At 50.5% G+C, this 22,641-nt stretch overlaps 8 protein-coding genes across 8 annotated transcripts; 3 read left to right on the forward strand and 5 right to left on the reverse strand.

The window, feature by feature from the left end:
- Positions 1–1,999: 1,999 nt before the first annotated feature.
- V8C40DRAFT_236074 (uncharacterized protein) lies at positions 2,000–2,664 on the reverse strand (the record flags this gene model as incomplete). Its single annotated transcript, XM_083213967.1, has 1 exon — positions 2,000–2,664. A coding segment is annotated over exon 1 (544 nt), but the record flags the coding sequence as incomplete, so codon positions are not given.
- V8C40DRAFT_236075 (uncharacterized protein) lies at positions 2,634–4,992 on the forward strand. The gene has a single exon (XM_083213968.1). It carries the CDS (start codon positions 3,052–3,054, stop codon positions 4,783–4,785), a length of 1,734 nt encoding a protein of 577 aa, XP_083077173.1. The 5' UTR covers positions 2,634–3,051; the 3' UTR covers positions 4,786–4,992.
- Positions 4,993–5,321: 329 nt separating this feature from the next.
- V8C40DRAFT_273038 (uncharacterized protein) lies at positions 5,322–6,689 on the reverse strand (the record flags this gene model as incomplete). The annotated part of the gene is made up of 1 exon (XM_083220427.1): positions 5,322–6,689. The coding sequence occupies one exon, from the start codon at positions 6,687–6,689 to the stop codon at positions 5,322–5,324; it is 1,368 nt and encodes a 455-aa protein (XP_083077174.1).
- A 1,485-nt stretch (positions 6,690–8,174) lies between these two features.
- V8C40DRAFT_236079 (uncharacterized protein) lies at positions 8,175–8,632 on the reverse strand. The gene has a single exon (XM_083213969.1). The coding sequence runs from the start codon at positions 8,564–8,566 to the stop codon at positions 8,348–8,350; it is 219 nt and encodes a 72-aa protein (XP_083077175.1). The 5' UTR covers positions 8,567–8,632; the 3' UTR covers positions 8,175–8,347.
- A 1,480-nt stretch (positions 8,633–10,112) lies between these two features.
- V8C40DRAFT_262668 (RNA recognition motif domain-containing protein) lies at positions 10,113–11,073 on the reverse strand (the record flags this gene model as incomplete). The annotated part of the gene is made up of 5 exons (XM_083219379.1): positions 10,113–10,315; positions 10,523–10,650; positions 10,735–10,791; positions 10,858–10,881; positions 11,033–11,073. The coding sequence occupies 5 exons, from the start codon at positions 11,071–11,073 to the stop codon at positions 10,113–10,115; spliced, it is 453 nt and encodes a 150-aa protein (XP_083077176.1).
- A 924-nt stretch (positions 11,074–11,997) lies between these two features.
- Positions 11,998–14,383, forward strand: V8C40DRAFT_236086 (uncharacterized protein). Its single transcript, XM_083213970.1, has 2 exons — positions 11,998–12,127; positions 12,188–14,383. The coding sequence occupies exon 2, from the start codon at positions 12,611–12,613 to the stop codon at positions 14,186–14,188; it is 1,578 nt and encodes a 525-aa protein (XP_083077177.1). The 5' UTR covers positions 11,998–12,127; positions 12,188–12,610; the 3' UTR covers positions 14,189–14,383.
- Positions 14,384–15,812: 1,429 nt separating this feature from the next.
- On the forward strand, positions 15,813–17,932 carry V8C40DRAFT_236089 (protein ERV29). The gene is made up of 4 exons (XM_083213971.1): positions 15,813–16,542; positions 16,627–16,739; positions 16,818–17,311; positions 17,372–17,932. The coding sequence occupies exons 1-4, from the start codon at positions 16,364–16,366 to the stop codon at positions 17,507–17,509; spliced, it is 924 nt and encodes a 307-aa protein (XP_083077178.1). The 5' UTR covers positions 15,813–16,363; the 3' UTR covers positions 17,510–17,932.
- A 316-nt stretch (positions 17,933–18,248) lies between these two features.
- Positions 18,249–19,963, reverse strand: V8C40DRAFT_262671 (cytochrome P450; the record flags this gene model as incomplete). The annotated part of the gene is made up of 2 exons (XM_083219380.1): positions 18,249–19,359; positions 19,440–19,963. 2 exons carry the CDS (start codon positions 19,961–19,963, stop codon positions 18,249–18,251), a joined length of 1,635 nt encoding a protein of 544 aa, XP_083077179.1.
- Positions 19,964–22,641: the final 2,678 nt, after the last annotated feature.

A 22,641-nucleotide genomic window follows, 5' to 3' on the forward strand; every position in this document is an offset into this window, starting at 1 on the left:
GACAACGTCATGGCTTCTAAGACCATCATCGTCTACCCTAACCTTGTAACTCCATGCCTTAGTCCTTCGTCTGCTGTGGCTTCGAAATTGTCTCGGCGAGATGCATATTACGAAAATGCATCTGTCAAAACCACTCGTGTTGCTGCTCGTATACGAGTACCCGCGTTATCAACACCGCTGTTTGGACTGGTTGGTGGTTTCTTCTCTTATCGCCAATAGGGCTCGACTCTGATCTCATCACCCAGCTAACGCTGTTCTCGCAAAGCTACACAGCATAACATCAGTCCGTCTCTTACTGGGTACCTAGTAGTACCAAAAGGCCGTGCGGGATGTCTACGGACTGTCTCCGTCCTTTGGTGCGTCGTGCATATGCAGCCAGACTCGACATTCTCGTGGTCCACTCCGGGGCCAGAGGGAAGCTGTAGCCATGTGAGAGGTGCAGGACTTTGATTCGAAGCAGCTATGGTGCTGGCGCCGTTGTCGTTGCACAAAAGGGACTACAGTTCATACCGCCAAAAGACTGAGTAGCCATGTGTTACATGTTACTTTCCCAAGCCCGCTAAGCTGCCCGTATATGGCTGGCCGCATCAAATGGCCTTCTCGCGATATGCAGAGACCCTGGTGTTCTGCTCTCTGTTCCGAAAGGCGTCTAACAGCCCTCGCCGACCGGTGAGCATTTAGCATGGACGCCACAAAACCACTAGCACATGTGAGTTTAGCCAGGCCCTCTCGGGGCTAGGGAGATGCAGTGGTGCCAACATGGGCTTTGAGCCGTCGAGTAGCAGAGATGGAGAGAGAGCCGTGGCTTATGCTATCCAGATCATGACCAGACTGCAAGGTACCATGGGCCCCCCTCAAACAAGTCACGGCGAGGAGGACGATACTTTTGATTCACCCTAGTGACTTGCATCTTCCTCCGACGGCCCATAGAGAAACCGGCTGGCAACTTCGGGTGAGCTATTTGCATGGGATGGGTGTGTAAGAGCATCTTTGCTAACAGCACGGCCTTTCACACTAGCAAACCAGTTCACAACTGATGACAACATGCGTCTGACACACGTTATGACATCAGTCAATGCAAGTATTGACGGAGATGCATTATTCTCCATGAAATTGGCGATCAGTTCAGATCTTGGATAATCACCTGCCCTGCTGCCATTCGCATAGCGATGAGTGCGTGCCAAAGGCATGTAAGTGGGCAGGAAGCAGCATCAGATGGTCCGCTGTAGTTCGAGCCGCCTGATGCTACGCAACTATCATATAAATGAGTGAATTTGGGAGATTCTTTGTCACTGACAAGCTGCTATAGTCGTACGTGAGAGACCATGCCATGCGGCATAATGACAACATATGCATTGAGCTCCGCTTCTTTTGTGCTGCGTCTCCATGGCGTAGCTTTGGATAATTTTGTCAAGCTTTCCTCTGGCTCAACAATAGCATCATGGGCCGCATACCGGGCCTGTCCGAATATCTTGCCTCCTATACTCCAAAACACGGCTATTATCGCTTGCTGCGGCTGAAGATGACTGAGTACGAGTATGCATAGCATGGGTTCCCCGAGTCATTATTAACGCCACAAAATATCCTATTATGGAGTGTTCCATAGGTTGAAACTGTCAAGGTGTGCTTTGACACTTGAGCAAGACATGCATCCGTTACCCTGAATATCGCTGGTTTCTGCCCCCATCGGCTGCTTACCATGGAGGAAAAAAGAGAGACAGACGGCCATGGCTTTGGGGGCCAAAGTTTCCCTGCTCCACTCAATCCTACACTTCGGCTCGGCTTGAGCAAACATGGGACTTGCAGCAAAATCAGAGACAGAAAAGGCCATTCTCTTCGCGTCTGTACGAAGCGCCGGTGGCGGCGGCCATGTATGATGCCGATATTAATATCCAAAGCAGCAAGATTAACAAATCCCAGTACGGATACGGGAACAGGAAAAAGAGAGAGGCTGGTTGACGGGATGTGCAGCCGCAAAGCTGCGTGTACTCTTTCGCGCGTGCTTTTCTTCGCGGGCACCAGTAGCGACGAAGTGTATAGCCGATGGAAACCTGCTTGGTTGATTCGTCCAAGCCATTTGCTATCCCGAATTTGGCTTGCTTCAGCTCATTTGCGTGAGCTTTGGACATTTGTAAATATAGGAACGGCATTGCCCTCTCAGCTCAGCACAAGAGCAGGCGGATGGATCAAGCGTCTTTCGACCAACACAATGACGAAATGGATCCCAGCCCGTCGCCAGCCTCCCAGCATGCCGTGCTCCTGAAATAGCCACCCATTGCCGAAGTGCATGTCCCTGTCCGACGTAGCAATTGCACGACTGATGGCTCAAAGGTGTTGTGTGTTTGCGGAGCTTGGGCAACAAACATGACCTTAGCCCCAGCTGCCAAAAACTCAGTCTAGCACAAGTGCGGCAGGGAAGCAGTTTTGTATCGGCTCTTTGCCTTTGCAAACCAAAGCACAACCCAGCATTTCCAAGACGATGGCCAATTCCATGTCTGATATCGAAAATCAGATGGAATGGAATGCAAATGCAAGTGTACTTGGTACTTCGAGGCCGCATCATGTGATCAGGCATAAGGTAATGCTGCAGCCAAATCAAGCCAGATGCAGCGGGCTGTTGGCCACGAACCCCCCAGTTCATGCATGGCATAGCAACTGAGCAGCTCGATTCGCAAAAAGACGTGACACAATCGACGTCCTCGGTTCTGTGCAAATCGGAAGCCCGGCCAGTCTCTCCAGCTGGGAGGGGTTGAAGAAGCTGAATCCATCGCTGCCTTAGCCTTGCAACGGGCCGCCTGTGACGGCAAACAGCAGCTGCTTGGACCTAGAGCTGGCTGGCAGTCGAATGCCTTGGTTCCCTCGCTCAGGTTTGATCAAGCACAAGAGCAAGAGCCCGCACGTGGAAGTGGAAGAGGTACGAGTACTAGGTCGGCGGCCGCCGCTCTCTCGGTCTCTTCTCTCGTGTGTGCCAAATGACTGATAAAGACACTGCCCTCTCTAGTAACAGTAGAAGCTGCACCTGTCCGTTGAGACATATAGCATCTGCACAACATGGAGCTCAGCCAACAGTCGATTCACGATGTCATCCATCCAACCGCAGCCTTCTGTGATGAGAGCATCTGGGAGGAGTCGGCCGCTAATGCCGCTGTCAACGCTGCGAGAGAAACTTCGTGGGATGAGTCCCCACTGAATCCCAAGAATCGCATCGACAGTCTGGAGCCTCCAGCGCGGCCCTTGTGGCGTATTGATGGCTGTACTGCATTTGGAACTCAGTTTTATGCCGTGCCTCTTTTCATGGATTCGATTCCCCCGTTCCGCATTGATGTCTTCATACCCGAGCCGGCGACTCTCTCGCGCGAGCTGCGCAGCGTCCTCGACATGGACGTGGCTTTCTACACAAGAGACGCAACCCGCATCTCACAGCTTGGCGTTACCCAGCATGTCCTCCGGCTGCTCCAGTACTGGACGTCGACGTTGGATGATCCGCCTCAGATATATCAAAACATCCCCTTTGGCTCAAGGATCGTCTTCAACAACCTCCCCAGGGATGTCAGCCAAGTCCAAGTATGCATCGCTCCAACGTATTACCTTGAGCGTCAAATGCTCTCAGTGGCATCATTTGAAAGCTTCTGGGGGTCGCACTTGGACCTCCCCCCGACGGTCGACATTCACGACGTCGTGTATTTGTCACAGTTGCACGACAGTGTCTGTCTCATTGAATATGAGGGCAAAACATGGATTTTCAAGGCCCTGACCAGCTACACCAAGTACTTGTACCATGAACTACGACAGCTCCTCTCCATCAAGGCTCACCCCAACATTGTGGCACGACCGGTCCACCTCATCACGAAAAGGTGCAGCTTTGGCAGCAAGACGGCCGTTCTCGGATTCACGCTCGAGTTTCACGTCCATGGCAGCTTGCGTGACTTGATTCCTTATTTGCAGGTGCATGACCGAGTGTCGCTAGCCGACAAGGCCAAATGGTCTGTCCAACTTGCGTCTGCATTGGTGCATCTGCGTGAGACATCCAGCATTTTCTATCCGGACCTCCGGCTTGACAACATTGTCTTGTCGGAATCTGGGGATGTTGTCATGGTTGACTTTGAGCAACGTGGCGTTTGGTGCGAGTTTGCAGCCCCAGAAGTCAACGCAATCGAGTATGTCCGACTTTTGGCGGTCGACGACGAGATCCCCTCGCACATTGTAGACAAATACGCTGCCATGTTGACGGACATGCTTCCCGGGTGGGAGGAGATGGGTCAGGGTGAAGATTACGTCTGGCCGAACAAGGGGTACAACGTGCCGTGGGCCTGCTTGACCCCCAAAGAGCAAGAGGCCTGCGAGGTGTACATGCTCGGGCGAGTCCTTTGGTGCATCTTTGAATCCAACAGCGCTCCCCAGCGAGCGGCGGTGTGGCTTTCGTACCGATGGGAGCCCCTAGTTGAGTTTCCCGGCTACACTCGCACGCCGCCCGCCATGCGAGATCTCATCGACCGCTGCACTCGCGGCCGACAGGCTGGGCTTAGCAGGCTCATCGTCCGCCGCAGAGACAAGCTGGTGTTGCGAGAGTTTGAAAACACGGGCGAGTCCACGGCTAAAGATGTTCAGAAGACGGCGCGCGACTGGTGGACAAAGGAAATCGCCGACTCGGAGGCCTGGCTCAAGGAGCGCGCCGAGGGCATGAAGAGGGGCGACTGGAACGAGAACTACTATGATCGACCTACCTTGCGCGAGGTCCGCGAGGAGCTGACCAAATTTCTCGAGGACAGCCATCTCTTTTACTAGTTTGCCACTCTATAGGACGCCTAGCTCTCCATGTGATCCGAGGGGTGGTCTGCGCTTGTGGGGGTTTTGAGTCAGGAGGGGTTTCCCTTTCTTCGTGAGAAAGGAATTTTTGAGGCCCAAGTTTGGCACGTAACGCTGGAGGAGGTATACACGAGGAAATGACTTTACTAGCTGTGTATTTGATTTAAATGAGTTGTTTAATCTGACCAATTCTTGAAGTTGTGTTTATTGCTTGGTGAAACTCATCTAGAGAAAATCGAACAAATCGCGTGAACGCTAATCTACCTAGTATACAATGAATGCTATATTGCGCACTCTATACATATACAGTAGCTCCCCTGCGTAAACAAGGGAGATTGAGAAAATTGAAAGGGGGAAAAGAGAAGTAGAAGACAAGAAGAAAGAAAGGAAATAGTAAAACAACAACATCACGGCCTGCGTGATTTGTATATCGACAGAGTGCGATACAAGAAAGTGAAAAGAAAAAAAAGGGGGGGTAAGAAGTAAAAAATACAGCCCAACACATATACATCCCTTTACTTCATCCTCTTGGTGCCTCGAGAAGAATCGCCCCCATCATCACCCTGCCTCTTCAGACTAGAGCTCCTCTTTGGCGCCCTTAATCTCACCAGCAGCGCCTTAAACTTATCGACAAACGTCACCGGGGCGCCGTGCATCCCAACGTCCTCCAAAACAGCCTCCAGGGTATGCAAATGCTGGCTCGCCGCCTCGGGAAGCAGATTCAGCTCCGCCAGCACAAAGTCTCTATCCCTGTCCCCAATGAGGCGCAAGTATAGATTCCGCTCTGTCCGCGGCGCTTCTGCGGGAGAACCAGATGAGACGACGTCGTGGTTGCGGGAGACGACGGCAGAAAGAATGTGCACCAGCGTGCGAGCGGCGGACGCGGCTTCCGAGGGCTGGAGGGGCCGATCGCGCGTGTAAATGATGGATTTGATGAGCTTGATGCAGCCCAAGAGGTGTTTCGCCGCCCAGGAAACGTTGGGGAGCGTCTCTGCGGAGGATCGCGCTGGTGCGGGATCGGAGGCGTATGCGTCGAAGCGGCGGAGCACGCGGTCGACTCTTTGCGCGAGCTTCCTGAACGGATCGTTGATGGGGTCTCTGGGCCGAGAGACTGACTGGAAGTAGTTGAAGAAGTGATGGTTGTCGAGCAACATGCGGAAGACGGTGCAGTCAAGGTCGTTGCGCTTGAGCACCTTCTTCCCCAGCACTGGCCGTGAGAAGATATCCGGACGGAAGTCCTCTGGAGTCTTTCCATAGACGGCAGCTAATAGCTCGCGCGACTCCTGAACGCGGTATGAAGCCAGATCGTCTTCGGAGAGGGCTTCCGGGTCAATGACTTGGCAGTGGAGGCCATCGGACAGAACATCCAGGTGGTGCTCTGTAATGGCCGTGAAGGGATCGCCAAGCTCTTCAGCGAAACCATCATGGGTCATGGTAAGAGGAGTTTTGGGATCGTAGTCGTAGAGCATCTGCTTCGTGAGCCGATCCAGGAGCCATAGCAAGTGTGAGCAAGGCCCTGCTTCGTCTCCGCGTCCACAAGAGCATGTGAGCTGGGACGATCCATCGCCATTGGTGCGAATGCGAATAGACTGTGTGACGAGCTCCGTCATCTGAAAAGCATATGTATCATCAATGAGACGACACTGCTGCAGAGCAATCTCGGGAGGCTCGCTGAAGGTTTCGCGCACGGCACCTTGCGCCTTTTCTGGAAGATGATTGATGTTGTAGGCGAGCTTAGTAGGAGACTGCACAACCATAGAGAGCTCGTCGTCGTCCTCGGAATCTGAAGAGGATTCGAGGTCAGAGCTCGAGTCTTCCACGGTTGGCTCATAGAAATCGCCTTGTAGGGCAGCGTGTGGACCCGATTGGCTGGTGGGAGACATCTCGTCAAGGGACAGTCTGCTGAATGGCGCGACTGGCACCGACATTGGATTTGACCGCGTAGTGACAAGAAGGTATCGTTGTTTCAGATTCTTAGATGTATGACTTGAATGTCATGAAACAATGGATTGGAAGTGGAAGTTGAAGCAGCTTTATAGAGATAGAGAACCGCAAACGTATCATGTCAAGGGGAAATTCGAACTGAGGCCCCAACCAACAACGCGAACCAACATCAAGGGGGAATGACCGAGCCTCTCCCTCTCTCTGGTACGTGTAGGCCAATATAGAAGGAGTCATGAATACATTGAATAATGGAAGTAGCTCCCCAGGAGCGAAGGTACCAATGTCTTCTTCTGGCATGTCACTGGCCGAGAGGCTGAACGCCCGGGGGGAAGGCTGCTCGCGAGAGAGCCCATCTCGAGCCTCATCCAAAGGACCAATCCGGTCGGCTGACGGCCAGGGAGGAAATTAAGACACCTTGCGGAGGGGCTGTGAACGCATCAAGACCAGTGAAGCCTAATCCCAGCGCAATGGAACGACTTCTTACTGGTCTCAAAGAGTTCCGGAAGGGGGCCGGGGGCCTCAGCCGGCGATGTGGGTCCGGGCCGGAGGACGGTGTATGACGACGTTTATAGGACGAACGTGTCGTGGCATGCCTGGGCCTGGCATATTAACGACTGGGATGTAATTGATAGGCTGAGGATGCTCATTGGATCGTAGAAATTCTGTAAGCTGAACAACAAGCCACTCTTGGGCTGCCCATGAGCGGCTTCTATGCACGACTTGTCTTCGTCTCCATATCGGTTAGACAAAGAGACCTAAGTAAAGCACCAATCAGCTTGGGCCATCAAGCATCTTGTCTGCCATCATGATGCCATCTCCTGCCTTTAGTCTGGACGATGTCAGGCTTCCTGCTCACGATGAACTCACTATCAGCCTTGTTCCCAGGCCCATTGTGCAGATCTGAATGCTATTCCTGTTCCTGGAGCACGGCCAGGCCGGGTCACTGACCCTTGGCGCCGGCAATCGTAATCGAAAAAGCCCTGCTGTTTCTATATCTCGATACACTCGACCGCAAAGGGAGGCCTGAAAAAAGCTGTGCTCCAGGCGTTCTTCCTGGAGTTCGACCTTTTCTGCGCGGCTTCTGGTAACGGCGTTAAGAAAGTGTGAGGAGATGCCCAGAATTGTCGGTCGTTGTTGGTTGCAAGTTCAGGAATATGGGGATAAGCGCGACTCCACCTGGCCGGCCGCAAAAAGCGACCGCAAAAGGTGCTGCGCCACGGGAAAACCCTCAAGTCCGTTTCTAGGCCTCGCTACGGCGTTACAGCACGACTCTAGTGCTAAACCTTCGCTTGCTTCAGAACCCCCCGGCACCGCGCTCCAGCGAAGCTACAGCGCTCTCTCGCACCGCTGCACCGCCGCTGGATGCCCACCAGGTCCGGCCGTTTCTGCGGCCCGGTCTCCATCTTCGCTTCTTGTCGAGCTATGGACAGTCCATACAAGCTGCGTTTCCAGAAAACACCGCCCTCACATGGAGACCAAGTCTGCGGCCTAGGAGGAGCTTTTGGTGCGACTGACACTTTGGATCCCAAGGAATCTGTAGAATCGAATGCTGTAATGGTCTCGCGACTTGCTGGCGAATTCGCAAGGCGTTTTTTTTTCACCGTGTGATGCAAGTACTCACTTGGCGGAAGGACTGTTGATAGCGCCCGTCGTTGGTAAACGCTATCAACACCCACGTACTACGATTATATTCAGCTAGCAGGCAAGTAAACTCTGGATGGTTCGATGGCACTAATTCAAAGTCTCTATCGATGTCTGCCTGCTTCACGAAGCAGATGAAGAGTACAATCGTCCTGTGTTGGGTTACCATTATCATGAGACTTGATACTTGGCCTACCTTTGCTCCGAGGTAGGTAAGCAGACGCTTTTGGTCGTTCGTTGTGGGTTCATAGGAAACTACATACCCGGCTTGTGAAGTATCTGCCATTAGTTTTGTCGATATCCCTGTCTTCGTCAGAGGACGTCCTCATCGTCAGAAGAATCCTCACCGTTAGGAGACCGCGTCCGCCTTAACGAGATGATGCAAGATCATTGAGAGGTTCCGCAATTTACCACTCTCCGATACCATTAACGCATGCAAAGAATGGGGAAACACCCCCCCTGAGCAGCGAGCCGCAAGGCTCCAGAGACTTCACCGCGATACCCAGATCTTCAACGCTCTTTTCTACCCCGGTGGAGACGTCGTCTTCCTTATGCCAGATTGCAACTAGGGCCAACCTCCTAATGAGCAGACTGTGAATCCTACGAGCGAGTCAACTGAGAGCGAATCAACTGAGAGTTCTTTTAGCGAGGATTCTGGGGATGATGATGATGAATCTGAGGATGCTCTGACTTGTCTTGGGCTAGTAAGTACTTTCTGCTACTATCGATACTTTATTCTAGCATCTGCTGCTACTGCTACAGTTTCCTAGTATCTGCTACTATGTGTTGTATTCCTCTACCTAGACGAATTACCTCCTAGTACTTAGTAGGTAGTTTATGATTTTATCACTTACCACCTATGCAGCCTTAAATTTGAGACATGGGATGTTGGAAAGCAGACTTGGGTTGCTGGCTACTGTCATAGCTCCCTGCAATTATCACGAGACTGGCTGCATGGCCTACCCGAGTCTGAGGTAGGTAAATGTCAACTAGTCTTTGGGCATTCGTTGTGGTTTCACAAAGAGGTGCTAACGCATTGGAGGCTGAAAATACAAGTCTACTAGTAGGCACGTCTCTTGAAGCAACCGTTGCGACGTCAAAGTTGATTCCTTTGGTTCTACGTCATGTATCATACGTCATTTAACCGCAGTGCAACGCGCCACGGTGAAAAGCCATAAACCTCCACTACAACGACAGTCGTCCTTTTCAGCTGCCAGACAAAGAAACTGCTGCAGCAAATCGCGTAAAAATAATGAGACGGGCTCACTCAAATGGAAAAACAAAACCCCCACGCCTTGCTTCGGTTGATCTGATCAAAGGTGCAAAATGCGTTTGCGTTGTTGAGACATGCTGTTGATTTCTCTGGTTAAGGCCTCGGGAGGCAGGAGATGTTCGCTAGTAAACATGGCCGCAAAGTTGGCTCCGCCCAGAATCCGAATAAAGCAGTTCATTTGTGACTTGCCATGTCGTCACTTGCCGAATAAACACCCTTTGATTTTCCCAGCTCCCCCAATCTGTACCCTCTCCTCCCCTGTCCGTTGATAAAAGACTCGCATTCGTGATTTGTTTCTTTCCTGAGGGGTGACTGATCCGGTAAATACTGACATTAAGGTAACAAAAAAGCTGATGTGCCAGCCAAGGCATGAAGAGGAAAGAAGAAAAAAGCTAATAGTTTAGAATAATAATGCACTCTGTGGGCACGACGTCCAATGCTCTGTGTTTTAGGCAAACGACGGTAGAGCTGCGCGTAGTCCTTCTGCAAATCGGACGGCTCGGGTGGGAGAGTGCCCACTGCTTAGAGTGGCCTTGGCTGGCGACCTCTCTTTTCGCAGGATTGTCTTAATCTCTGACGAAGTTGACGAGGACGATGAGGATGAGGAAGACCGGCCCGCAGACGAAGAAGGGGTCTTCTTCTGCAGGGTGCCTACAGACCGGTCGGATTGTCAATCGATGCCGTGCTGCTTCTTGAGCTGCGCTAAAGATTCCCGGCGGGCGTCGAGGTCCTCTTTAGATTTTACCATCTTATCGGGCTGATGATATAATACTATATCGCGTGTCAGCAGGGCGTTTGTTGGCGGGGAGAGGAGAAAAAAGAGAAGAAAAGAAAGAAAATGGGCACGTCGTCACGTACCAACGAGATAGCGGTTCTGAAAGTTGAACCCGTTCAATTTGTCGCAGGCTGACTTCGCATCCATGACATCTTCGTAGACGACGAAAGCTGTACCCTTGGTGTTGCCGGCAATGCCCTGTCGAACCTGGCTGCAGAGGTGTTAAAAACAGCATATTAGAGGAGAATAACGGCGGCAGGCCAGAAGTATCAGCCGCGCGTGAATTTGGACATACCGAATAGGTCCGAACTTTCCAAAGAGGTCGAAGAGCTCCTCAGGAGTAACGTTGTAGCTACAAGTCAGTGTCAGATGTATTTTCTCGTCTAGATTCGGCGTTTGCTTATCGACGGAGGCGTACCTCAGGTTCTTTACGAACAGAGCGCTATGAGGAACGGGTTAGCAAAGACTCTTTTGACACTTTTTCGCCGAGCATCCAGCGAGACGTGCCGGCCGAGTGGTCGGAGAAACGAGACCACACGCCTTTGCAGCCTCGCCGCGACGCCAAGACTCGCGGGAAAGCCGAAAAAACTCACCGATTGACTTCGGGGGCAAGTTTCCCGCCGCGACTACTCATCTCTTGGATGATTGAGGTTGTGGTGGTGATGCTTCAGACTCGAGAAGGGTCGGAGGTGTCGCCGGAGAGGGAATGCGAAAGATGGAATGGAAACAAGAGGTTCCGGGGTGGAGGCACAAGACGCAAGACGGCCAGAGAGAATGGGCGATTGCGGTGGGTCTGATAGGCCACGCCCACGTGACTCGCGTTTTTCGCCTGAATGCTGGCAATTGGACATCCGGCGCCCGGTACGTACCTTTTCGTGGTGCGGTAAGTGGCTGCTAGCGTTGCCTCTGGAGCTCCTCCACTCTTTTTTTTCTGCTTGCAATTGGCGCTTCCGTCAAGACACGTTCCCTTGTCGGTTGTGCTCGGTGAGTATAATCAGCAGTTTCGAGGTGTGCTAATGCAGCGTTTTGATGTATCACAAGGCCGGAGCGCGGGGATCTGCAATTGGAGTTTTGATATAGGCAATGGTACTATCTAGGTACTTGTGTATCTATCACGCTGCGGATGAGATCGACAGAGAGATAGGAGAGTTTTGTATAGGTACATTGCTTAGCTGTCAAAGAGAAAAGAGACTTTGTACCTCTATCAACATGGAAATGTTCCATTTCGGCCACCGCTCACGTGAGCTCCAACACCGCACAAACATTACGAACGAGTGCCTCTACTGTAATGCTAAGTGCTTTACTGCAAGTCCAGAGGTACTGTACCCGGAAAGACAAGATGGAATTCTGCAGTGAATTGATACATCAGACCATGCCGACCTGCCAACTGCCAACTGCCAACACGGTCCCATCGGAAAAACACGCGCAACGCAGAATTGCATCACGCGCCACCTTGGCTGCAGTGATTCACGGTGGGGGACTTTTGATGAGTCAGGCGACAGCCATTCAGGGGCCGGTTTGGCCATGCACCCCACGAACGTCTCGGCTTTCACCGCCGACCAGAAACACCAGCAGCATGTCCGCGGCTTATCGGGGATTCTGCGGAGCTGCATTTAACCATTTGCTCTGCTCTGTGTATTCTTGATTTTGAGTCGCTGTAATGGCCGCAATTGGTCTGATTGTTTCTCGTGTGTAGAGGTGAATGAGTACTCATGTACTGATCTTTGACGGCTGACAATGGCCCCTAGATAATTGTACACACTAGTAAAAGATAACAACTAGAAAAGAAATTGGAAGAAAAGAAAAGCAAAGAGAAAGAGAACAAAAAGAAGACGACGAAAAGAACATGCAAAGAAATCAGTCATGTCGATTCACTATTTGCTTCGGATTTCTATTCCTCCTCAATGTCGTGTGTTGCTTTTGATCCAAGTGCGGCAGTGTTAAGACGTTAACGATCATTTCGAAAACAACACCCTAAGCAAGCATACTTACCTGCTGGGCGCTCCCAAACATTTTTGGACACCCTTTTCTCTCTCTTTTTTCATCTATTTTAATCAGCCCAGGCGACCTCATCATGGAACGATTCCTCATTCACAACTGCCAAGCCCCTTGATAGACACCGAGACATCGAAGCCATTTGTGCCCAACGGCGCGCCGTGAATTTCGACATCATGCCAACCTCATTCGGCCACAGCATTTTGTCCGTATTCGATGTTTGGGAAGACTCGTCATCGTTTCTTTCTGAAATCTTGGAATCCAGAGATGCGCCAAACGATGAAGTGCGATGTCTCTTCGACCAGAGCCTCACTGGCGGAGCTGAAGACTGGTATTATCTGATCGACTGTGCACGATCAATTCGATGCACTCAGAATCGCCATCCCGAAAGCCTCGACGGTAGCGATATTCTCAGCTTCGTCTGGGAAATCTTCGATGGATATGACAGCACATCGCCATCTGCCGAGCCCTGGGGAGAAACCGATCGTCTGATTGCGCTCGCCAAAGACCTCGAGAGAGATGCTGAAATTTTGCCGCCCTCGCTGCCCACATCACAACCAGCTCGGAAGAACGCACCCTCACGGTCTCAACCACGCACCAAGAAACAGCACCTAGGGACGACGTCTCATTACTGGTCTGACGAATTTTCGGACCAGAGGGGCAAAACAAACGACAAGCAAGGCAATCTCTCTGACTCCTCTGTGTCTGTATCTGGCTATCGCCAATGCAATCAAATACGGGCATATGACCATGCTATCCATCAGGGCACTGGTACCGCTCTCCTTGCTGTTACATCGACTCCGGATGCACAGCGTTTGAACGTATTATCGTCACTTGACAGTTCCCGCCTCAACAACTTATGGCCATGCGACTCTCTTTGTAAACTGGAAAACGAGAAGGAGACGCCACATAGCAAACGCTCAACGAAATCCCCCTACTTTTTGCAGAAACCGTCACCAAAGGATGAGTCTCCTCCGAAGAAGCGACCGCCACCAGGGACAATCTCTTGCATCCCGTTTCCTCCTCTCGACTCACCCTCGTTTGGCATCATCCAAGAGGAGCTGGCTCATGACCCATTTTGGCTGCTTATTGCCATTACATTTCTCATAAAGACGAGCGGGCAAGTGGCTTTACCTGCATTCCGTCGGGTAAAAGAACGCTTCCCTACGCCATTACAGCTGTTAGATCCATCAATCAAGGAAGAACTCCTTGAGATGATACGTCACCTAGGACTATCCAATGTACGGCTTGCATATATCCTGAAATACGCAACGGCCTTTGTGCACCAGCCACCAAAGTCTGGTGTGTTATATCAAGTGAAGAACTATGATAAACGGGACATGAGCCCTACACCAAGAGATCTTAGCAGCGGAAACTCTCAGGATGCAGAAATGTCGCATTCGCCATCGGACAGCAGTGATCAGGATCTTGAGGCGTGGGAAATTGGCCATATGACTCAGGGCAAATATGCCATCGATAGCTGGCGCATATTTTGTCGCGATGAATTGCTGGGCCGCGCTGAAGATTGGAACGGAAAGGGTCGCGAAGCTGAATTTCAACCTGAATGGATGAGAGTGAAACCTGCCGACAAGGAGCTGCGAGCCTGCCTGCGGTGGATGTGGATGCGCGAAGGCTGGGAATGGGACCCGACAACAGGCGAACGTACGGTATTGAGGGAGGAGATGCGAAGGGCTGTCAACGAAGGGAGGGTTGAGTATGATGATACGGGGGCATTGAGAATCTTGACCATATGAGGAGAGCGAGAGGAATCTGACGGTATATTACCGTACGCTGTAATCTGGGAGAGATGGTATGAGATGAGATACTAAGCGCTTGGATAAGTAGACACGTGGTATGTGTTTTTGTGCCTCTTCACGCGCCCTGATGGTCGGTCATGTTTATGTTAGAATAGATGCCAAATACTGCAAATAATGTGAAATAGTGCGGATAAATAAAGCAATTCGTTACCATCACAGCCACAAATGGTCAATCCCACGTAATCAACCGTCACGTATTTTCTCACTCTACGAAATAGTGCAAGATGACCTTGGCAGGTGGTTTACGCTTACCCTAGTACTCCATAACGTCAATCGATAGTACAAACAATATATACCGTATGCTTGGCCCACCATTTATGGTGTTTAAGCATGCACATGTCTCGGACCGCAGTGGCGCCCTGTGCAAGGTACTTTGACGATAGGTGTCCCGTACCAAGAGCTTTACGACCTGCTCAGTTTAGGACATTGAATAAAAGTTCCAATGTTCCGCTGCGGGCATCACCATGCAGGGCGAGACAGCCTCTGAAATCTCTGGAAAAGAGGGGACTGGACGACCCATCGCACGAGGGGCGATTGTTTAGGCAGGTGAGCACTTGTGACGACGACGTACCTCTCACCTGAACTATCCGATGCTGGCAATGGCCTGGAAGAAGCTAGAAAATAGTATCACACCAGCTAGTTTCCTATAGCAGATAACAAGTCAGAAATCGGAAGAAGAGATGCCGTTGGGGGCTTTTGTTTGGGGTTTTCCCTTAATCTTCCGGATCGGATCTGGCCCGTGTTGAGCAGCGCAAAGCATGAGTTGGTAGGGCTGTGCGGCCCTGTAAACCTAAGAAACTAAGTCAATAGCGCCTCAATAAGAATGGATTCAATGGATGATTGTTGATTCGATTGTTTGCCGTTGGGCATTCATTTCCATTCATCGCACCCAAAGTACCTCATACCTCATACCTCACTCGAACCCCACTAGAACATGGGTACCCAGTAGCATTCTGACGGCATTTCAAATCGATCAAGCAATATGAACCTAAGCAAAACGGCAAAAGGGCCGCTGCAAGCACTCAACTGCCAAGAAATGCTCTGCCGCCATGGCTAGTAACCTTGAATTAGTTTATTTTTGGCGCTGCTTCACCCCCCGCTTGCCGTGGCAGCCCGTACTAATGGCGTGCGTAGCTTTTCCACACATCATCCATGGATGCTTGGCCCGGGATTTGCCTACAGTAAGTCAAGCTCTCTGCGGCTATGGGCTTACTGGGGCCCTTTCAAGCCTCGCCACGGGCCCTAATTAGGGAGGTTCCAGCTGCTATTCCCTCCTACTAAGCAACTAAGGTATGCGCTTTAGTTACCGACCTACCTTGTCGGTGCAGTCGGAGCCACATGTAAGGGCGGGCTGTGATGTATTAGATGGATGGATCAGATGCAATCACGGACAGGCTCATCGGTTTTAAGCCGTACCGAGAAGGTACCCGACCCTCGCCGTCACGCTGTGCTTGTACCAGCAATGTACTTGTGCTCTGTCGCGCCAGTCCACAGCCATTGTCACAGAGTTGGCGCCAGAAGGGGGCTTGCTTTTGCCTCGCTACCTGCATCCCTGGGCAAAGCTACACGCCCCGTCGCTAGCCTTTGCACCGCCCACCAAAGTCGCTGGAGGGGAAGCGGCAGGTACCTGCGCAAAGCTGGGGGGGATCATGATCAAACTCGAAGCCCGGCTCCACTGGCTTTTGCCAAAGTAAAAAGTGGACACCTCGGAGCCTGCACCCATCACGGGATTTGGAAAGGACACAGTGGTATGTAAGATATCCGAGCTTTTCTGAGGTCACGACCTTTGGGAATTTCCTCCCTCGCCCCTCCTCCCGCCGTGATTCTCGTCGCACAATTGCGTTTCTCCCACTCAATTCGAACCTGTCAAACCCTGCCTGTGAGACTGGGCGCCGTCGCTGTCCTTTGCTGGCCACTTGCACCTTGACATTGCCGCTCGTCGTCTCGTAGCGCATCGCATCGCATCGCAATCCCATCGGATCGGAAAGCTCCGTTCGTCGTCCGAATCACTCAACAAGGAGCTTCGAGAAGCACCGACGACAGCTCAAGGCGGAGACGCGAATAGGAATCGGAACAGGAAAAGAAGAAGGAGATCAAATACAAAAGCTCAAAATGTCGCATCGAGGTCCCTCAGGTTACGGCATTGGCGGCCCCAGTCCGTATGCTGGTGGCAGTGTCGGAGGAGTTGGTGTTTCGGACGAGTCCAACGGAGGCAGCGTCCTGGACCAGCTCCGGCCCTACACCAGCAAGGTCGAGGATGCTCTGGATTCCATCAGCGAGCCCGTCAAGCCGTAAGTGACTCCCAGCGAGCTCCAGGCTTGCCAGAACCGTGTAAATCTGGAATTGGCAGCTAACATTTGCGGCGCATTGCTCAGGTACCTTCCCGCCATTGGACGATTCTTGATCGTCGTCACTTTCCTCGAGGATGCGCTCCGTATCATCACCCAATGGAGCGACCAGCTTCTCTATCTCCACGACTACCGCCACAGTAAGCAATGATCTCGGCGCAATGCCTACTTTCCAGCATCTATTCTTGCTGGGCATTGTGAGCTAACATCTTGACCAGTTCCCACCGGACTCAACCACCTCTTCCTCCTCTTCAACGTCATCGCCATGGTTTCCTGCTCCACCCTCGTCATTGCCAGGAAGTACTCTGACTACGCTGTTGCCGGTCTCATGTCCGTCGTCGTCATCCAGGCTTTCGGCTACGGCCTGATCTTCGACCTCAACTTCTTCCTGCGAAACCTGTCCGTCATTGGTGGTCTGCTCATGGTCTTGTCCGACTCATGGGTTCGCAAGACCAAGGCTTTTGCCGGTCTCCCTACTCTGGATGAGAAGGACAAGAAGATGTACTTCCAGTTGGCTGGTCGTGTGCTCTTGATCTTCCTTTTCATTGGCTTCGTTTTCAGCGGCCAGTGGTCCTTCTGGCGCGTCCTCGTCTGCATCCTTGGCGCTGGCGCCTGTGTCATGGTTGTCGTGGGTTTCAAGGCCAAGTACAGCGCTACGCTGCTTGTCGTCATCCTCAGCGGCTTCAACCTGTTGGTGAACAACTTCTGGACTGTAAGTGCCTTTGCTACCTATTTCTCCATTCTCTTTGGACTAACCGAATTCTTTACGCAGCTTCACGAGCACCACCCCCACAAGGACTTTGCCAAGTACGATTTCTTCCAGATACTGTCCATTGTCGGTGGTCTGCTGCTCCTGGTCAACAGCGGCCCCGGCCAGTTCAGCATCGACGAGAAGAAGAAGGTTTACTAAAAAACCCCGAGTAAAAATACATCACGGACAAAACCGCATGTTTGGATTCGCTGGCATGTGAGCACTGTGGCTCCAAGATCTGGAACTTTGCCACAACCTCTTGGAGTTATTTTTTTCTACCATTTTTTTGGTCGACAGGGAACAATGGGAAGTGGATTTGCTTGGTATGAGTTTACATGACAAAGTATGGATGGTCTTTACGAGTTGTTGCAAGTTTTGCACATACTACATAGAGAGAGAAAAAACATTTATCTATCTCGGGAGTCACGGAGGGAGAAGGATGTTAGGATACGAAAGAGAGACAAAAAAAGCACGAACCCTCAATTCACTCTTTGTACGCCAATTTTAATCGTGTGCATGGAATTGTAATGCGACACAGCTCCACCTATTGGTTAGTTGAAGCTGCATTCCATTTGTATAAACAGTATATCCGTATTAGTGCAATCATTGAGAATGTACTTGGGGTAAAGGTAAAGGTGCTCAATGTTAAACGCGCCATTGACAAATTTGGGCTTGGATTCACTTGGTTTTATGCGACTTAAGCATTTACTATGTACCAAGTTTCATCTTCCTGATTAACATATCGTCAGCTACGCAACATCGCCACGGCAGCCGGAATTGCTAATCCAGTTGACACTGAATCGAATATTGCATTGATCATTTGCTGGGATTAGGTAGGAACAATCCAGGTACTATATAGCTGTAAAGGACCTTGCCGCCAAAGTTTCTCCATCATGGTTCAGTAGGTGCTTATTCCAGCGGCACACTCCGCCTTGAACTTGTCAAATAGAGCATTCCCTTGAATATCTCTCGCGCTGCCCCCATCCCACGGGTGATCTACTTCTACTCTTCGGATCATTTCCGCATGCTTCTCGCTTCTCGGAGCAATACTATAGGGGAAATCCGCCGGATGGTCTAGCGCACCATTTGTTACATGTCTGGGTTCGAAATCAACTGGCTTCCCCTCATGCATTGCCTTGCTTATGGTGAAGGTCGCCAATAATCGTGAGATTGTGATGAACAGACCTTCATGCGCGAGAAATCTGCCAGGGCATATTCGCCGGCCATATCCAAACAACTCCACGGGGTCTGGCTCGTTCCGAGGTTCAAGATACCGTTCAGGATCAAATTTCGAAGGGTTTGCATATGTTTTCGGATCGTGCAAATACCACCACACACAAGGGCGTATAAATGAACCTTTGGGAATGCGATAACCTCGAAAGATGATATCCTCCGCAGCTTCGTGAGCCAGCCCCATGGGCGCGACGGGGAAAGTTCGAAGCGCTTCTTTAATCACGCCCCCGACGAAGGGCAGGTTTTCCTCGTCGCTGGCTTCGGGGAGACGGTGAGTGCCCACCACTCTGTCGATTTCCTCTTGAGCTTTTCGTTGCACGTCAGGGTTCAAGACCATGCCCAACAAAAATGTCTTCATGGTCGACACTGTGGTATCTGATCCGCCGGCAAACATGACTGCCGCTGTCCATCGAATGGCTTCATCAAACTCTTCATCTATCTCTTTGCCTTCTTCCTTGAAGGAACTGATGAGCTTGGTTATGTACGATGGATGATACGAGCCCTTTTCCATTTGCTGCTTGGCGAAAGCGTAAGGGATGTCAGCAGAGGCATCAAGCAGCCCTCTCCATTCGCGAACAGTGCGCTTAAAACCTCCACCTGGGAACCACTCAGGTAGATGCGAGAGGAATGGGAAAAGATCAACAGCCCATGAAAAAGGAACTAAAACCGCGGAAGCGTTATCCACAACTCTGTTAATTAGCTCAGTCAGAGGATCTGGGCTATGTAGCTCTGCGGAGTAGCCATAGGTGAGTTTCAATATAGTAGAAGCCGTCTGTCTATACCGATTATTAGCAGGTGAACCATTCATTTTTCTAGAGTTTAATACTTATGGTAATATTGGAAAAGAATTTCATACGTTTTTATATGTTTGAATAGATGGAGGGGATCCATCAAAATCCGTAGCAGAAGACGCTTCGACTCAACATCTTGAGTATCGCCGTATTGACTCGACAGGAGCTTGGTTCCGAGTTGCTTGTGAATCAGTTTGCGAAACATTCGGAACTGGTCATTGTATTGCATTCCAGCCAACCACCGATCATAGCCACACAGCCGCAGGGAATTCAGTTGGGGCCGTGAAGCAGTCTTTAATGACAATTTCTCCAACAGCTCAACAGCATCTTCTTTGTCGTGAAGCAGGATCGCTGTTTGGCCCAATACGCTTACAGAGTTTATAGGACCGTATTTGTCTTTGAAAGTAACCCAGTGCTCGAACTCTGGTACTCCAGGGGGTGGGCCGTCCCTGATATTGCCGAGAATGGGGATTGGCTTTGGGCCAGGCGGTAAAGGCAGAAGAGCCCCTCGCTTTTTGCGAAAGAAAAGAGAGTAAACAAGAACGCCGATCAGGACAATAATGCCCTGGGCTATAACAAAGTTTGACATTTTAAGAGTGTTTCCCCGAGTTATCTTGGATTGTCTCGAGTTGTCTGAGTTGGTTGGGATGAGATGGGAGCTACTGATAGTATTTATGGTTTGGAAGTAGAGAGAGAGAAGCTATGCAGATAAGAGATCTTCGTACCGCACGGCGCAATACAGTTACAAGGTTACCATATAACATTTGATAGCTCACTTTCTCTTGCCCTCCCCCTCGGCGGTGAATATTGCCTCAGCTCACTGAGGATTCAGCTCAAGCATCCCAGGATATCAAGACAAGGTACCCCGCCCAAATTCAAGCCGGTTTCAACAAATATCCTGGTTTTTGTGACTTTGAAGGCAGGATTATGTATTTATATGCAGGCCTGGATCGATTAGGATGCGGGGGTCACAGACGAGGCTGGCTACGCGCTGGCTACGCGATATGACCCCGGCTCTCGTGAAATTGCGTACGATCATAAGCCTGAAGTGAGATCACCACGAAAGTTGAACGAGGGGGTTTTTACCTCTGGTACCATTCACAATGTGCATTAACTGCGGACATATTCCCATATTTGTATAATAACCCCTCTGTATAAGTGCCAGGAGGATGGCGTTGATGCAACCCAATCATGAGTGGGTGGGTTGCCTCAGAGCATATACCGCTTGACCGATGTAGTAGTATGCCGTATTCATTGTGTTTTACTGGTGCATGTGTGATAAGGGTTGCCTGCGGACGTAGCAGGTGGGCGACGATAGTAGCATGATTGGAGAATGAGGATATCAACGGTATAACAGGTAAGTGGTTTCCAAGGAGATGTTGAGCTATGATTCTAAAGGGAAATAGTGTAACGGCTTGGCCTTGGCTCTGTATATCCCGTGATAGTGGACGGAGAGAGATGCAACGGTTGTGTGTGGGTGGTGGACTCCACAAATTGGCAACTATATCTGGCGGCTACGTGCATTAGGGAATGCAGCTGAAGAGTTTCAGAAACAGTCGTCATTGTGGAGACAATGATTCAGGGGAGACAATGATTCAGGGAAAACATGACTGGTTATTGCATGGGATGCTCATCCATGAGAGGGGAGGAGTTGCGCTGAGTACTCTCAGGCGTATTTTTGCAGCGTGAATGCTTGGAGAGTTTTTTCAACTTCAGTAATAGGTCTCAAATAATAAAAATACCCCGCTTTACTTCAGATTTACATGGTGCGATAAGCGATGGTGAAAAAGCAAATGATATGTCGTTGATGGTAGCGCAGCTGAGGACAAGCCTGACAAATATCTAGCCCATTACAGCAAACATAGTCACAAGTTCTACCAATTAATTAGTCTATGTAAAGTGCTGCATTATGGGCTATTAAGAAAAGTGATAGCTGACAGACTTTTGATTGACTAATGAAGTATTACGGTGAGTTACATCGGAGTGATTACGGGTAGGGATGATTCAGGACAACAGACTGCATGCCACATACCCGTACGAGGCATACGCATATCTGAATCCATTTGATACATTGATAACAGTTTTAAATTATCTTATTGAATGTTTTTTTATCCCATTGAGTGTTATTTTTCCTCCGGAGAAGGCCATCAGCCACTGTGTTCGCGCCCACCTGTTTTGGGGCATCGCGACAGGGGATATACAGCCCGATGCTTACACCTCTCTCTCAACTCAACATTCGGATCTCTCACAGGCCGGATTGACTCAACATCTAAACACATACGACTATATCCATTCGAAAATACGAGATCCCGTCCGCTCTCCCAGAGTCAAGCGAATGAGAGGCAGATTAGTAGTCAGGTGGGTGACCACTGGCGAACACCGGCTGTTGTATGTTTCTTTTGCTTTTTTTTTTTTGCCATTTTTGTCCCTCGGTATAAAGTCAAGAGGCATGGGATTTGTCTCATCATTGTCTCTTTGGGTAATCTTCATATAGGCGGTAGAGTTTCAGGTTTGGACGCGTTCTCATAGTTCCTGAACTACTAAGCTGCTAGACAGCGTGGATTTCTCTACATACATGTTTCTCATCTTCCCTTACACACCAGTTTCAATACGTCTTCTTTTATTTTGCAACTTACAATAGATAGCCAACTTTGTTACACGGGGCCGATACGAGCAACAAAGGCATAGCTGAAAACATGGCTGATCTTCAAGTCTCAAGTCACGATGGCGCCGTAATGGTGGAGGACGGTGATCATATTGGCGTCAGATAGCAAGTAGTCTACGTCTAATGATGAAGCATACGCGGTAACTTGTGCTTTAGATCTATTTGTGTACTGAAAGGCGGCGAAAACGAGTGAGTTGCTGCTGTATAGGCTTGCGCAATAGAATATTATTACTTTTTGAAGTACTTGGCATTCACATGAATCACGCCCCCTTTAAGAAGTAGTTTATGGAACGAATGTATTCCAAGTATCGGAGTTATAGACTTGGCTCTGCTACCTAACTCCTAACCGCAATTCATAATCACACCTTCCGCTCGTCAACTTGGCTCTCGGTGGCCCGTCCACTAGAGATAGAGAGTTGAGGTTTCCCCCATCCACCGATTGAGCACCATGATGATGCCGGTTGTACCAAATCACTCTTTATCATCGGAGGTCTTGGGGCTGGCTGGGACACTGCCCGCGGGGGCCTCTTGCTTTTGATTGTCCCTCTGGTTGAGAAGCTCGTGCAGCGAGAGAGGCTCTGCAGGGTGAGCCAATTGCTCTC

Source organism: Trichoderma camerunense (assembly GCF_050948025.1).
Source record: "Trichoderma camerunense strain CBS 138272 chromosome Unknown V8C40scaffold_3, whole genome shotgun sequence".
NCBI lineage: Eukaryota > Fungi > Ascomycota > Sordariomycetes > Hypocreales > Hypocreaceae > Trichoderma > Trichoderma camerunense.